This window comes from Leptodactylus fuscus, chromosome 4, assembly GCF_031893055.1.
Source record: "Leptodactylus fuscus isolate aLepFus1 chromosome 4, aLepFus1.hap2, whole genome shotgun sequence".
Lineage (NCBI taxonomy): Eukaryota > Metazoa > Chordata > Amphibia > Anura > Leptodactylidae > Leptodactylus > Leptodactylus fuscus.
The window spans coordinates 3,061,672-3,079,148 of NC_134268.1; the positions used below are offsets into that span (position 1 = coordinate 3,061,672).

The 17,477-nt window shown below is 46.4% G+C and overlaps 1 protein-coding gene across 2 annotated transcripts in view; it reads right to left on the bottom strand.

Moving 5' to 3' along the window:
- Positions 1 to 17,477, bottom strand: part of LOC142200011 (1-phosphatidylinositol 4,5-bisphosphate phosphodiesterase gamma-1-like) — an 89,642-nt gene that overhangs the window by 25,288 nt on the left and 46,877 nt on the right. For both annotated transcript variants that reach the window (XM_075270003.1, XM_075270004.1), the window contains exons 11-16: positions 16,763 to 16,848; positions 15,404 to 15,524; positions 15,156 to 15,324; positions 14,959 to 15,078; positions 14,741 to 14,848; positions 13,975 to 14,162 (exon numbers count right to left, since the gene is read on the bottom strand). In XM_075270003.1, coding sequence (XP_075126104.1) covers positions 13,975 to 14,162; positions 14,741 to 14,848; positions 14,959 to 15,078; positions 15,156 to 15,324; positions 15,404 to 15,524; positions 16,763 to 16,848 — 792 coding nt within the window. The remainder of the gene's footprint in view (positions 1 to 13,974; positions 14,163 to 14,740; positions 14,849 to 14,958; positions 15,079 to 15,155; positions 15,325 to 15,403; positions 15,525 to 16,762; positions 16,849 to 17,477) is intronic.

Below are 17,477 nucleotides of genomic sequence, written 5' to 3' on the forward strand. Positions count from 1 at the left end.
TACATACAGTATATACAGTCACCACTAGGGGGAGCTCACTACATACAGTATATACAGTCACCACTAGGGGGAGCTCACTACATACAGATTATACAGTCACCACTAGGGGGAGCTCACTACATACATATTATTCAGTCACCACTAGGAGGAGCTCACTACATACAGATTATACAGTCACCACTAGAAGGATCTCACTACATACAGATTATACAGTCACCACTAGGGGGAGCTCACTACATACAGATTATACAGTCACCACTAGGGGGAGCTCACTACATACAGATTATACAGTCATCACTAGGAGGAGCTCACTACATACAGATTATACAGTCACCACTAGAGGAGCTCACTACATACAGTATATACAGTCACCACTAGGGGGAGCTCACTACATACAGATTATACAGTCACCACTAGGAGGAGCTCACTACATACAGATTATACAGTCACCACTAGGAGGAGCTCACTACATACAGATTATACAGTCATCACTAGGAGGGGCTCACTACATACAGATTATACAGTCATCACTAGGAGGAGCTCACTACATACAGATTATACAGTCACCACTAGAGGGAGCTCACTACATACAGATTATACAGTCACCACTAGAGGGAGCTCACTACATACAGATTATACAGTGACCACTAGGGGGAGCTCACTACATACAGATTATACAGTCACCACTAGGAGGAGCTCACTACATACAGATTATACAGTCACCACTAGAGGGAGCTCACTACATACAGATTATACAGTGACCACTAGGGGGAGCTCACTACATACAGATTATACAGTCACCACTAGGAGGAGCTCACTACATACAGATTATACAGTCACCACTAGGAGGAGCTCACTACATACAGATTATACAGTCACCACTAGGGGGAGCTCACTACATACAGATTATACAGTCACCACTAGGGGGAGCTCACTACATACAGATTATACAGTCACCACTAGAGGGAGCTCACTACATACAGATTATACAGTCACCACTAGGGGGAGCTCACTACATACAGATTATACAGTCACCACTAGAGGGAGCTCACTACATACAGTGTATACAGTCACCACTAGGAGGAGCTCACTACATAGCGATTATACAGTCACCACTAGGGGGAGTTCACTACATACAGATTATACAGTCACCACTAGAGGGAGCTCACTACATACAGATTGTACAGTCACCACTAGGGGGAGCTCACTACATACAGATTATACAGTCACCACTAGGGGGAGCTCACTACATACAGATTATACAGTCACCACTAGGAGGAGCTCACTACATACAGTGTATACAGTCACCACTAGGAGGAGCTCACTACATAGAGATTATACAGTCACCACTAGGGGGAGTTCACTACATACAGATTATACAGTCACCACTAGGAGGAGCTCACTACATACAGATTATACAGTCACCACTAGGAGGAGCTCACTACATACAGTGTATACAGTCACCACTAGGAGGAGCTCACTACATAGCGATTATACAGTCACCACTAGGGGGAGTTCACTACATACAGATTATACAGTCACCACTAGAGGGAGCTCACTACATACAGATTGTACAGTCACCACTAGGGGGAGCTCACTACATACAGATTATACAGTCACCACTAGGGGGAGCTCACTACATACAGATTATACAGTCACCACTAGGAGGAGCTCACTACATACAGATTATACAGTCACCACTAGAGGGAGCTCACTACATACAGATTATAGAGTCACCACTAGGGGGAGTTCACAACATACAGATTATAAAGTCACCACTAGGAGGAGCTCACTACATACAGATTATACAGTCACCACTAGAGGGAGCTCACTACATACAGATTATACAGTCACCACTAGGGGGAGCTCACTACATACAGATTATACAGTCACCACTAGAGGGAGCTCACTACATACAGTATATACAGTCACCACTAGGGGGAGCTCACTACATACAGTATATACAGTCACCACTAGGGGCAGCTCACTACATACAGATTATACAGTCACCAGTAGGGGGAGCTCACTACATACAGATTATACAGTCACCACTAGAAGGATCTCACTACATACAGATTATACAGTCACCACTAGGGGGAGCTCACTACATACAGATTATACAGTCACCACTAGGGGGAGCTCACTACATACAGATTATACAGTCACCAATAGGAGGAGCTCACTACATACAGATTATACAGTCATCACTAGGAGGAGCTCACTACATACAGATTATACAGTCACCACTAGGAGGAGCTCACTACATACAGATTATACAGTCACCACTAGGAGGAGCTCACTACATACAGATTATACAGTCACCACTAGGAGGAGCTCACTACATACAGATTATACAGTCACCACTAGGAGGAGCTCACTACATACAGATTATACAGTCACCACTAGGAGGAGCTCACTACATACAGATTATACAGTCACCACTAGGAGGAGCTCACTACGTACAGATTATACAGTCACCACTAGGAGGAGCTCACTACATACAGATTATACAGTCAACACTAGGAGGAGCTCACTACATACAGATTATGCAGTCACCACTAGGGGGAGCTCACTACATACAGATTATACAGTCACCACTAGGAGGAGCTCACTACATACAGATTATACAGTCACCACTAGGGGGAGCTCACTACATACAGATTATACAGTCACCACTAGGGGGAGCTCACTACATACAGATTATACAGTCACCACTAGGAGGAGCTCACTACATACAGTATATACAGTCACCACTAGGAGGAGCTCACTACATTCAGATTATACAGTCACCACTAGGAGGAGCTCACTACATACAGATTATACAGTCACCACTAGGGGGAGCTCACTACATACAGATTATACAGTCACCACTAGGAGGAGCTCACTACATACAGATTATACAGTCACCACTAGGAGGAGCTCACTACATACAGATTATACAGTCACCACTAGGGGGAGCTCACTACATACAGATTATACAGTCACCACTAGAGGGAGCTCACTACATACAGATTATACAGTCACCACTAGGAGGAGCTCACTACATACAGATTATACAGTCACCACTAGGGGGAGCTCACTACATACAGATTATACAGTCACCACTAGAGGGAGCTCACTACATACAGATTATACAGTCACCACTAGGGGGAGCTCACTACATACAGATTATACAGTCACCACTAGAGGGAGCTCACTACATACAGATTATAGAGTCACCACTAGGGGGAGTTCACTACATACAGATTATACAGTCACCACTAGGAGGAGCTCACTACATACAGATTATACAGTCACCACTAGAGGGAGCTCACTACATACAGATTATAGAGTCACCACTAGAGGAGCTCACTACATACAGTATATACAGTCACCACTAGGGGGAGCTCACTACATACAGTATATACAGTCACCACTAGGGGGAGCTCACTACATACAGATTATACAGTCACCACTAGGGGGAGCTCACTACATACATATTATACAGTCACCACTAGGAGGAGCTCACTACATACAGATTATACAGTCACCAATAGAAGGATCTCACTACATACAGATTATACAGTCACCACTAGGGGGAGCTCACTACATACAGATTATACAGTCACCATTAGGGGGAGTTCACTACATACAGATTATACAGTCACCACTAGGAGGAGCTCACTACATACGGATTATACAGTCACCACTAGGGGGAGCTCACTACATACAGATTATACAGTCATCACTAGGAGGGGCTCACTACATACAGATTATACAGTCATCACTAGGAGGAGCTCACTACATACAGATTATACAGTCACCACTAGAGGGAGCTCACTACATACAGATTATACAGTCACCACTAGAGGGAGCTCACTACATACAGATTATACAGTGACCACTAGGGGGAGCTCACTACATACAGATTATACAGTCACCACTAGGAGGAGCTCACTACATACAGATTATACAGTCACCACTAGAGGGAGCTCACTACATACAGATTATACAGTGACCACTAGGGGGAGCTCACTACATACAGATTATACAGTCACCACTAGGAGGAGCTCACTACATACAGATTATACAGTCACCACTAGAGGGAGCTCACTACATACAGATTATACAGTCACCACTAGAGGGAGCTCACTACATACAGATTGTACAGTCACCACTAGGGGGGAGCTCACTACATACAGATTATACAGTCACCACTAGAGGGAGCTCACTACATACAGATTATACAGTCACCACTAGAGGGAGCTCACTACATACAGATTATACAGTGACCACTAGGGGGAGCTCACTACATACAGATTATACAGTCACCACTAGGAGGAGCTCACTACATACAGATTATACAGTCACCACTAGAGGGAGCTCACTACATACAGATTATACAGTCACCACTAGAGGGAGCTCACTACATATAGATTGTACAGTCACCACTAGGGGGAGCTCACTACATACAGATTATACAGTCACCACTAGGGGGAGCTCACTACATACAGATTATACAGTCACCACTAGAGGGAGCTCACTACATACAGATTATACAGTCACCACTAGGAGGAGCTCACTACATACAGTATATACAGTCACCACTAGGGGGAGCTCACTACATACAGATTATACAGTCACCACTAGAGGGAGCTCACTACATACAGATTATACAGTCACCACTAGGGGGAGCTCACTACATACAGATTATACAGTCACCACTAGGGGGAGCTCACTACATACAGATTATACAGTCACCACTAGGGGGAGCTCACTACATACAGATTATACAGTCACCACTAGAGGGAGCTCACTACATACAGATTATACAGTCACCACTAGGGGGAGCTCACTACATACAGATTATACAGTCACCACTAGGGGGAGCTCACTACATACAGATTATACAGTCACCACTAGAGGGAGCTCACTACATACAGATTATAGAGTCACCACTAGGGGGAGTTCACTACATACAGATTATACAGTCACCACTAGGAGGAGCTCACTACATACAGATTATACAGTCACCACTAGGGGGAGCTCACTACATACAGATTATACAGTCACCACTAGGAGGAGCTCACTACATACAGATTATACAGTCACCACTAGGAGGAGCTCACTACATACAGATTATACAGTCACCACTAGGGGGAGCTCACTACATACAGATTATACAGTCACCACTAGAGGGAGCTCACTACATACAGATTATACAGTCACCACTAGGAGGAGCTCACTACATACAGATTATACAGTCACCACTAGGGGGAGCTCACTACATACAGATTATACAGTCACCACTAGAGGGAGCTCACTACATACAGATTATACAGTCACCACTAGGGGGAGCTCACTACATACAGATTATACAGTCACCACTAGAGGGAGCTCACTACATACAGATTATAGAGTCACCACTAGGGGGAGTTCACTACATACAGATTATACAGTCACCACTAGGAGGAGCTCACTACATACAGATTATACAGTCACCACTAGAGGGAGCTCACTACATACAGATTATAGAGTCACCACTAGAGGAGCTCTCTACATACAGTATATACAGTCAGCACTAGGGGGAGCTCACTACATACAGTATATACAGTCACCACTAGGGGGAGCTCACTACATACAGATTATTCAGTCACCACTAGGAGGAGCTCACTACATACAGATTATACAGTCACCACTAGAAGGATCTCACTACATACAGATTATACAGTCACCACTAGGGGGAGCTCACTACATACAGATTATACAGTCACCACTAGGGGGAGTTCACTACATACAGATTATACAGTCACCACTAGGAGGAGCTCACTACATACAGATTATACAGTCACCACTAGGGGGAGCTCACTACATACAGATTATACAGTCACCACTAGGAGGAGCTCACTACATACAGATTATACAGTCACCACTAGAGGGAGCTCACTACATACAGATTATACAGTCACCACTAGAGGGAGCTCACTACATACAGATTGTACAGTCACCACTAGGGGGAGCTCACTACATACAGATTATACAGTGACCACTAGGGGGAGCTCACTACATACAGATTATACAGTCACCACTAGGAGGAGCTCACTACATACAGTGTATACAGTCACCACTAGGAGGAGCTCACTACATAGCGATTATACAGTCACCACTAGGGGGAGTTCACTACATACAGATTATACAGTCACCACTAGAGGGAGCTCACTACATACAGATTGTACAGTCACCACTAGGGGGAGCTCACTACATACAGATTATACAGTCACCACTAGGGGGAGCTCACTACATACAGATTGTACAGTCACCACTAGGGGGAGCTCACTACATACAGATTATACAGTCACCACTAGGGGGAGCTCACTACATACAGATTATACAGTCACCACTAGGGGGAGCTCACTACATACAGATTATACAGTCACCACTAGGAGGAGCTTACTACATACAGTGTATACAGTCACCACTAGGAGGAGCTCACTACATAAAGATTATACAGTCACCACTAGGGGGAGTTCACTACATACAGATTATACAGTCACCACTAGAGGGAGCTCACTACATACAGATTATAGAGTCACCACTAGGGGGAGTTCACTACATACAGATTATAAAGTCACCACTAGGAGGAGCTCACTACATACAGATTATACAGTCACCACTAGAGGGAGCTCACTACATACAGATTATACAGTCACCACTAGTGGGAGCTCACTACATACAGATTATAGAGTCACCACTAGAGGAGCTCACTACATACAGTATATACAGTCACCACTAGGGGGAGCTCACTACATACAGTATATACAGTCACCACTAGGGGCAGCTCACTACATACAGATTATACAGTCACCAGTAGGGGGAGCTCACTACATACAGATTATACAGTCACCACTAGAAGGATCTCACTACATACAGATTATACAGTCACCACTAGGGGGAGCTCACTACATACAGATTATACAGTCACCACTAGGGGGAGCTCACTACATACAGATTATACAGTCACCACTAGGGGGAGCTCACTACATACAGATTATACAGTCACCACTAGGAGGAGCTCACTACATACAGATTATACAGTCACCACTAGGAGGGAGCTCACTACATACAGATTATACAGTCACCACTAGGTGGTGCTCACTACATACAGATTATACAGTCACCACTAGGGGGTGCTCACTACATACAGATTATACAGTCACCACTAGGGGGAGCTCACTACATACAGATTATACAGTCACCACTAGGGGGAGCTCACTACATACAGATTATACAGTCACCACTAGGGGGAGCTCACTACATACAGATTGTACAGTCACCACTAGGAGGAGCTCACTACATACAGATAATACAGTCACCACTAGGAGGAGCTCACTACATACAGATTATACAGTCACCACTAGAGGGAGCTCACTACATACAGATTATACAGTCACCACTAGAGGGAGCTCACTACGTACAGATTATACAGTCACCACTAGGAGGAGCTCACTACATACAGATTATACAGTCAACACTAGGAGGAGCTCACTACATACAGATTATGCAGTCACCACTAGGAGGAGCTCACTACATACAGATTATACAGTCACCACTAGAGGGAGCTCACTACGTACAGATTATACAGTCACCACTAGGAGGAGCTCACTACATACAGATTATACAGTCACCACTAGAGGGAGCTCACTACGTACAGATTATACAGTCACCACTAGGAGGAGCTCACTACATACAGATTATACAGTCACCACTAGGAGGAGCTCACTACATACAGATTATACAGTCAACACTAGGAGGAGCTCACTACATACAGATTATGCAGTCATCACTAGGGGGAGCTCACTACATACAGATTATACAGTCACCACTAGGGGGAGCTCACTACATACAGATTATACAGTCACCACTAGAGGGAGCTCACTACGTACAGATTATACAGTCACCACTAGGAGGAGCTCACTACATACAGATTATACAGTCACCACTAGGAGGAGCTCACTACATACAGATTATACAGTCAACACTAGGAGGAGCTCACTACATACAGATTATGCAGTCATCACTAGGGGGAGCTCACTACATACAGATTATACAGTCACCACTAGGGGGAGCTCACTACATACTGATTATACAGTCACCACTAGGAGGAGCTCACTACATACAGATTATACAGTCACCACTAGGAGGAGCTCACTACATACAGATTATACAGTCACCACTAGGGGGAGCTCACTACATACAGATTATACAGTCACCACTAGGGGGAGCTCACTACATACAGATTATACAGTCACCACTAGGAGGAGCTCACTACATACAGTATATACAGTCACCACTAGGAGGAGCTCACTACATACAGATTATACAGTCACCACTAGGAGGAGCTCACTACATACAGATTATACAGTCAACACTAGGGGGAGCTCACTACATACAGATTATACAGTCACCACTAGGAGGAGCTCACTACATACAGATTATACAGTCACCACTAGGAGGAGCTCACTACATACAGATTATACAGTCACCACTAGGGGGAGCTCACTACATACAGATTATACAGTCACCACTAGAGGGAGCTCACTACATACAGATTATACAGTCACCACTAGGAGGAGCTCACTACATACAGATTATACAGTCACCACTAGGGGGAGCTCACTACATACAGATTATACAGTCACCACTAGAGGGAGCTCACTACATACAGATTATACAGTCACCACTAGGGGGAGCTCACTACATACAGATTATACAGTCACCACTAGAGGGAGCTCACTACATACAGATTATACAGTCACCACTAGGGGGAGCTCACTACATACAGATTATAGAGTCACCACTAGGGGGAGTTCACTACATACAGATTATACAGTCACCACTAGGAGGAGCTCACTACATACAGATTATACAGTCACCACTAGAGGGAGCTCACTACATACAGATTATAGAGTCACCACTAGAGGAGCTCACTACATACAGTATATACAGTCACCACTAGGGGGAGCTCACTACATACAGTATATACAGTCACCACTAGGGGGAGCTCACTACATACAGATTATACAGTCACCACTAGGGGGAGCTCACTACATACATATTATACAGTCACCACTAGGAGGAGCTCACTACATACAGATTATACAGTCACCACTAGAAGGATCTCACTACATACAGATTATACAGTCACCACTAGGGGGAGCTCACTACATACAGATTATACAGTCACCACTAGGGGGAGTTCACTACATACAGATTATACAGTCACCACTAGGAGGAGCTCACTACATACAGATTATACAGTCACCACTAGGGGGAGCTCACTACATACAGATTATACAGTCATCACTAGGAGGGGCTCACTACATACAGATTATACAGTCATCACTAGGAGGAGCTCACTACATACAGATTATACAGTCACCACTAGAGGGAGCTCACTACATACAGATTATACAGTCACCACTAGAGGGAGCTCACTACATACAGATTATACAGTGACCACTAGGGGGAGCTCACTACATACAGATTATACAGTCACCACTAGGAGGAGCTCAGTACATACAGATTATACAGTCACCACTAGAGGGAGCTCACTACATACAGATTATACAGTCACCACTAGAGGGAGCTCACTACATACAGATTGTACAGTCACCACTAGGGGGAGCTCACTACATACAGATTATACAGTCACCACTAGGGGGAGCTCACTACATACAGATTATACAGTCACCACTAGGAGGAGCTCACTACATACAGTGTATACAGTCACCACTAGGAGGAGCTCACTACATAGCGATTATACAGTCACCACTAGGGGGAGTTCACTACATACAGATTATACAGTCACCACTAGAGGGAGCTCACTACATACAGATTGTACAGTCACCACTAGGGGGAGCTCACTACATACAGATTATACAGTCACCACTAGGAGGAGCTCACTACATACAGTGTATACAGTCACCACTAGGAGGAGCTCACTACATAGAGATTATACAGTCACCACTAGGGGGAGTTCACTACATACAGATTATACAGTCACCACTAGGAGGAGCTCACTACATACAGATTATACAGTCACCACTAGAGGGAGCTCACTACATACAGATTATAGAGTCACCACTAGGGGGAGCTCACTACATACAGATTATAAAGTCACCACTAGGAGGAGCTCACTACATACAGATTATACAGTCACCACTAGAGGGAGCTCACTACATACAGATTATACAGTCACCACTAGGGGGAGCTCACTACATACAGATTATAGAGTCACCACTAGAGGAGCTCACTACATACAGTATATACAGTCACCACTAGGGGGAGCTCACTACATACAGTATATACAGTCACCACTAGGGGCAGCTCACTACATACAGATTATACAGTCACCAGTAGGGGGAGCTCACTACATACAGATTATACACTCACCACTAGAAGGATCTCACTACATACAGATTATACAGTCACCACTAGGGGGAGCTCACTACATACAGATTATACAGTCACCACTAGGGGGAGCTCACTACATACAGATTATACAGTCACCACTAGGAGGAGCTCACTACATACAGATTATACAGTCACCACTAGGAGGAGCTCACTACATACAGATTATACAGTCAACACTAGGAGGAGCTCACTACATACAGATTATGCAGTCATCACTAGGGGGAGCTCACTACATACAGATTATACAGTCACCACTAGGGGGAGCTCACTACATACTGATTATACAGTCACCACTAGGAGGAGCTCACTACATACAGATTATACAGTCACCACTAGGAGGAGCTCACTACATACAGATTATACAGTCACCACTAGGGGGAGCTCACTACATACAGATTATACAGTCACCACTAGGGGGAGCTCACTACATACAGATTATACAGTCACCACTAGGAGGAGCTCACTACATACAGTATATACAGTCACCACTAGGAGGAGCTCACTACATACAGATTATACAGTCACCACTAGGAGGAGCTCACTACATACAGATTATACAGTCAACACTAGGGGGAGCTCACTACATACAGATTATACAGTCACCACTAGGAGGAGCTCACTACATACAGATTATACAGTCACCACTAGGAGGAGCTCACTACATACAGATTATACAGTCACCACTAGGGGGAGCTCACTACATACAGATTATACAGTCACCACTAGAGGGAGCTCACTACATACAGATTATACAGTCACCACTAGGAGGAGCTCACTACATACAGATTATACAGTCACCACTAGGGGGAGCTCACTACATACAGATTATACAGTCACCACTAGAGGGAGCTCACTACATACAGATTATACAGTCACCACTAGGGGGAGCTCACTACATACAGATTATACAGTCACCACTAGAGGGAGCTCACTACATACAGATTATACAGTCACCACTAGGGGGAGCTCACTACATACAGATTATAGAGTCACCACTAGGGGGAGTTCACTACATACAGATTATACAGTCACCACTAGGAGGAGCTCACTACATACAGATTATACAGTCACCACTAGAGGGAGCTCACTACATACAGATTATAGAGTCACCACTAGAGGAGCTCACTACATACAGTATATACAGTCACCACTAGGGGGAGCTCACTACATACAGTATATACAGTCACCACTAGGGGGAGCTCACTACATACAGATTATACAGTCACCACTAGGGGGAGCTCACTACATACATATTATACAGTCACCACTAGGAGGAGCTCACTACATACAGATTATACAGTCACCACTAGAAGGATCTCACTACATACAGATTATACAGTCACCACTAGGGGGAGCTCACTACATACAGATTATACAGTCACCACTAGGGGGAGTTCACTACATACAGATTATACAGTCACCACTAGGAGGAGCTCACTACATACAGATTATACAGTCACCACTAGGGGGAGCTCACTACATACAGATTATACAGTCATCACTAGGAGGGGCTCACTACATACAGATTATACAGTCATCACTAGGAGGAGCTCACTACATACAGATTACACAGTCACCACTAGAGGGAGCTCACTACATACAGATTATACAGTCACCACTAGAGGGAGCTCACTACATACAGATTATACAGTGACCACTAGGGGGAGCTCACTACATACAGATTATACAGTCACCACTAGGAGGAGCTCAGTACATACAGATTATACAGTCACCACTAGAGGGAGCTCACTACATACAGATTATACAGTCACCACTAGAGGGAGCTCACTACATACAGATTGTACAGTCACCACTAGGGGGAGCTCACTACATACAGATTATACAGTCACCACTAGGGGGAGCTCACTACATACAGATTATACAGTCACCACTAGGAGGAGCTCACTACATACAGTGTATACAGTCACCACTAGGAGGAGCTCACTACATAGCGATTATACAGTCACCACTAGGGGGAGTTCACTACATACAGATTATACAGTCACCACTAGAGGGAGCTCACTACATACAGATTGTACAGTCACCACTAGGGGGAGCTCACTACATACAGATTATACATTTACCACTAGGGGGAGCTCACTACATACAGATTATACAGTCACCACTAGGAGGAGCTCACTACATACAGTGTATACAGTCACCACTAGGAGGAGCTCACTACATAGAGATTATACAGTCACCACTAGGGGGAGTTCACTACATACAGATTATACAGTCACCACTAGGAGGAGCTCACTACATACAGATTATACAGTCACCACTAGAGGGAGCTCACTACATACAGATTATAGAGTCACCACTAGGGGGAGCTCACTACATACAGATTATAAAGTCACCACTAGGAGGAGCTCACTACATACAGATTATACAGTCACCACTAGAGGGAGCTCACTACATACAGATTATACAGTCACCACTAGGGGGAGCTCACTACATACAGATTATAGAGTCACCACTAGAGGAGCTCACTACATACAGTATATACAGTCACCACTAGGGGGAGCTCACTACATACAGTATATACAGTCACCACTAGGGGCAGCTCACTACATACAGATTATACAGTCACCAGTAGGGGGAGCTCACTACATACAGATTATACACTCACCACTAGAAGGATCTCACTACATACAGATTATACAGTCACCACTAGGGGGAGCTCACTACATACAGATTATACAGTCACCACTAGGGGGAGCTCACTACATACAGATTATACAGTCACCACTAGGAGGAGCTCACTACATACAGATTATACAGTCACCACTAGGAGGAGCTCACTACATACAGATTATACAGTCACCACTAGGGGGTGCTCACTACATACAGATTATACAGTCACCACTAGGGGGAGCTCACTACATACAGATTATACAGTCACCACTAGGGGGAGCTCACTACATACAGATTATAGAGTCACCACTAGAGGAGCTCACTACATACAGTATATACAGTCACCACTAGGAGGAGCTCACTACATACAGATTATACAGTCACCACTAGGGGGAGCTCACTACATACAGATTATACAGTCACCACTAGGGGGAGCTCACTACATACAGATTATACAGTCACCACTAGGAGGAGCTCACTACATACAGATTATACAGTCACCACTAGGAGGAGCTCACTACATACAGATTATACAGTCACCACTAGGGGGAGCTCACTACTTACAGATTATACAGTCACCACTAGGAGGAGCTCACTACATACAGATTATACAGTCACCACTAGGGGCAGCTCACTACATACAGATTATACAGTCACCACTAGGGGGAGCTCACTACATACAGATTATACAGTCAATACTAGAGGGAGCTCACTACATACAGATTATACAGTCATCACTAGGGGGAGCTCACTACATACAGATTATACAGTCACCACTAGGGGGAGCTCACTACATACAGATTATACAGTCACCACTAGCAGGAGCTCACTACATACAGATTATGCAGTCACCATAATGGGGTTATATATCTATATATCAGGTCTCACCAGAATGACAGCGTGTAGTCACCCACGAAGGTCTCACTTTCCCGTACTAGGAACGTTCCGTCCTTCCCTCCGGTCTCCGTGCAATATTCATGCAGCAATTTCTCTGCAATATGGCGTCCATCGCGCCCGCCGCCCAGTTTTCCGTGGAACCATTTCTCACTAAAGTGCAGCTCATTATTATTCATTTCCTGAAAATAATTATTATTAAAGCTTGTCAATAATTTGTGACCCTGAGGCCAAAAGCAAATAGTGGTGAGGGGAGGGAGGGGGGGGGAGGGGAGGGGATGGGGGCGGGTCATGACTTTATGAGCTCCAGTCCTTACAGCTGCACGTGATGTCATCACACAAATCCATCTATGACATCATCAGTAAGCGGGCAGGAGGCCATGAAGATGATATATGTACATACTGTACATGATACTACAGTCCTGACCTAGTCCTGTACACACGGCTGAGGGGTTGTTACAATGTGTCAGCGCAGAGTTTTGGTAAGAGTGGAGCCATATTTGTCTTACAGACTCCCTGAGACATTGCAGCTGTGTGAGCAGGACTAGGATGTAAAGAACAAGGGTGCATGCTGATGGAGTGGTAACCGCACGCTGCCAAGATCCCACCCCATGAATCCCACAGCACTGGCGACTACTGGTCCATGAGTAGACAATGTAATGTCCAAGGTCTAATTCACACCATGTGACACCAGTCGGCTGCAGTGGGGAGCGGCCATGGCCAAGGGGGAGGTCATAGGGTGACCATAGGGTGAGCGCACCTCTTTCGGCTCTGACTCCTCCTCCTCATCATTAGACTGGTACCGCGATGTCTCCTCCGAGTAGTAGATCTTATTACTGGTGAGGACAAAGTAGTGTGGACTCCAGGTCTGCGGACAGAAAGTGAAGACGGGGTAGTCACTCAGCTTTCCTGACACATACACAGAACTCTAGGAAAGCTGGGTGATGATAATTACAGTGTGATGTATGGGGCACCTACGTGGTCTATGGGGTCCTCCAGGTATAAGATGCCGTTCTTGATGGAGTTGCTGATGTCGTTCTCGGAGTAGCTGGCGGTGGACACCTCCTCGTACAGGTTTCCTTCCACCAGCTTCTTGTGCTAAAGAGAAGGACCCTGAGGTGAGAGCACGGCCACACGCGTGTAACGTGTCCCCTGAAACTTCGCCCACTTCTTACCTTTATGAGGATCTTCTTCTTCAGCTGGTTAGGGGATGGCAGCTCATCGGCGTTGATGTCCACCGGCTTGGTCAGCAGCATATCCCCGAAGACCTTCTTGAAGTAGTAAGCCATGTTCCTCTGCTGCATGACGCTGCAATGGTCCTCGATGGACAGGATGACCGGATACCTGCGGCACAAAACCCTCAGTCCATGCCGGACCCTACACACAGACCATAACCCTACACATGACAATCAGGGGCCCTTACTCTGACGTGACAAAGGCGTTCTCCTTAATGGTGTGCAGCACGTCCAGGAACTTGATCTTGGAGGTCAGAGTATGTCCGTGGTAGATGATCGGCAGGTCGTCCGGCCCATCCCAGCAGTCCACTGGTTAATTGACAAGAAAAGATATTGAGGGATGGTTAAAGGGGTTATAAAGAGGGTCTCCTGCTCTGGAGGACCCGACATGTCTGCACACTACATGGACACATCAGTGGTATCCGGAGAACTGTGTCATGATCCATCTCTCCTGTGGTGGCGCTGCAGGGACTCTGCACACTGGCCTCCAGTGGCGGCTAGGATTGTAGGTGGTAGCCAAGATGGCTAGGATTGTAAGTGGTGGCCGGGCGGCTAGGATTGTAGGTGGTGGCTGGAGTGGCTAAGATTGTAGGTGGTGGCCGGGGCAGCTCGGATTGTAGGTGGTAGCCAGGATGGCTAGGGTTGTAGGTGGTGGCTGGGCGGCTAGGATTGTAGGTGGTGGCTGGGGCAGCTCGGATTGTAGGTGGTAGCCAGGATGGCTAGGGTTGTAGGTGGTGGCTGGGCGGCTAGGATTGTAGGTGGTGGCTGGGGCGGCTAGGATTGTAGGTGGTGGCTGGGCAGCTAGGATTGTAGGTGGTGGCCTCGGTGGCTAGGATTGTAAGTGGTGGCTGGGCGGCTAGGGTTGTAGGTGGTGGCTGGGATGGCTATGATTGTAGGTGGTAGCCAGGATGGCTAGGGTTGTAGGTGGTGGCCGGGGCAGCTAGGATTGTAGGTGGTGGCTGGGTGGCTAGGATTGTAGGTGGTGGCCGGGGCGGCTAGGATTGTAGGTGGTGGCCGGGGCGGCTAGGAATGTAGGTGGTGGCCGGGTTAGCTAGGATTGTAGGTGGTGGCCTCGGTGGCTAGGATTGTAGGTGGTGGCCGGGGCAGTTAGGGTTGTAGGTGGTGGCTGGGCGGCTAGGGTTGTAGGTGGTGGCTGGGTGGCTAGGATTGTAGGTGGTGGCGGGGCGGCTAGGATTGTAGGTGGTGGCTGGGTGGCTAGGATTGTAGGTGGTGGCTGGGTGGCTAGGATTGTAGGTGGTGGCCGGGGCAGCTAGGATTGTAGGTGGTGGCTGGGTGGCTAGGATTGTAGGTGGTGGCTGAGTGGCTAGGATTGTAGGTGGTGGCCGGGGCGGCTAGGATTGTAGGTGGTGGCTGGGCGGCTAGGATTGTAGGTGGTGGCTGGGCGGCTAGGATTGTAGGTGGTGGCTGGGGCAGTTAGGATTGTAGCCGGACGCCGGGGTGGTGATGGACAGTCTTCTCATTCGCTGGGTATCTCCTGTCTGCCAGGTTATTACGCTATCTGCTGATGTCACGGTGAGGACACTTACACTCGATGCAGCGGCAGCCCATGCGCAGGCAGCGTGCGTACGCCTCTAAAGAGGACTCGCTGGAGAACTGATCACCTGTCAGATACCTGCGAAAGAGCAGAAGAGGTCAGACAGAGGTCAGACGGAGGTCAGACGGAGGTTAGACAGAGGTCAGACGGAGGTCAGACAGAGGTCAGACAGAGGTCAGACGGAGGTTAGACAGAGGTCAGACGGAGGTCAGACAGAGGTCAGGGCTCGGCCAGCACCATATGCTTGTCAACTAACCCCCACCTTTTGCACCCTAAACAGCACGAGGGCGATAAAGTATCTTCATACTCGCCAACACCTGCACTAAGATCTGAATGTACATGTATGACAACTTGCGCCGGTCGGTGAGGATTTCCTGCATAGATTTTTGCACATATGTGGATTTGTACGTAGCTTCGGGGTCAGACATTACCAAACACAGACACATCTGATCCCACAAAATAACAGCCCTCAGACAGATCCATAGACAGAAGTAGTGAACGGTTACAGGGTCACAATATGGCGGCACGTACACATTGTGTAATCCCCCCGCCCCGCCAGCTCCTACCTCACACCAATTACTGAGGAGTCAGCAGCGGTGAAAAATTCTGCAAAACTTCTCATACAAACCAGTCCCAGGAAGTCCCGGACCCTCAGGGGCCTCCTCTCGCAGAGCAGGGGCGGATATTTCCCCCTTTGTGTTTCTTCT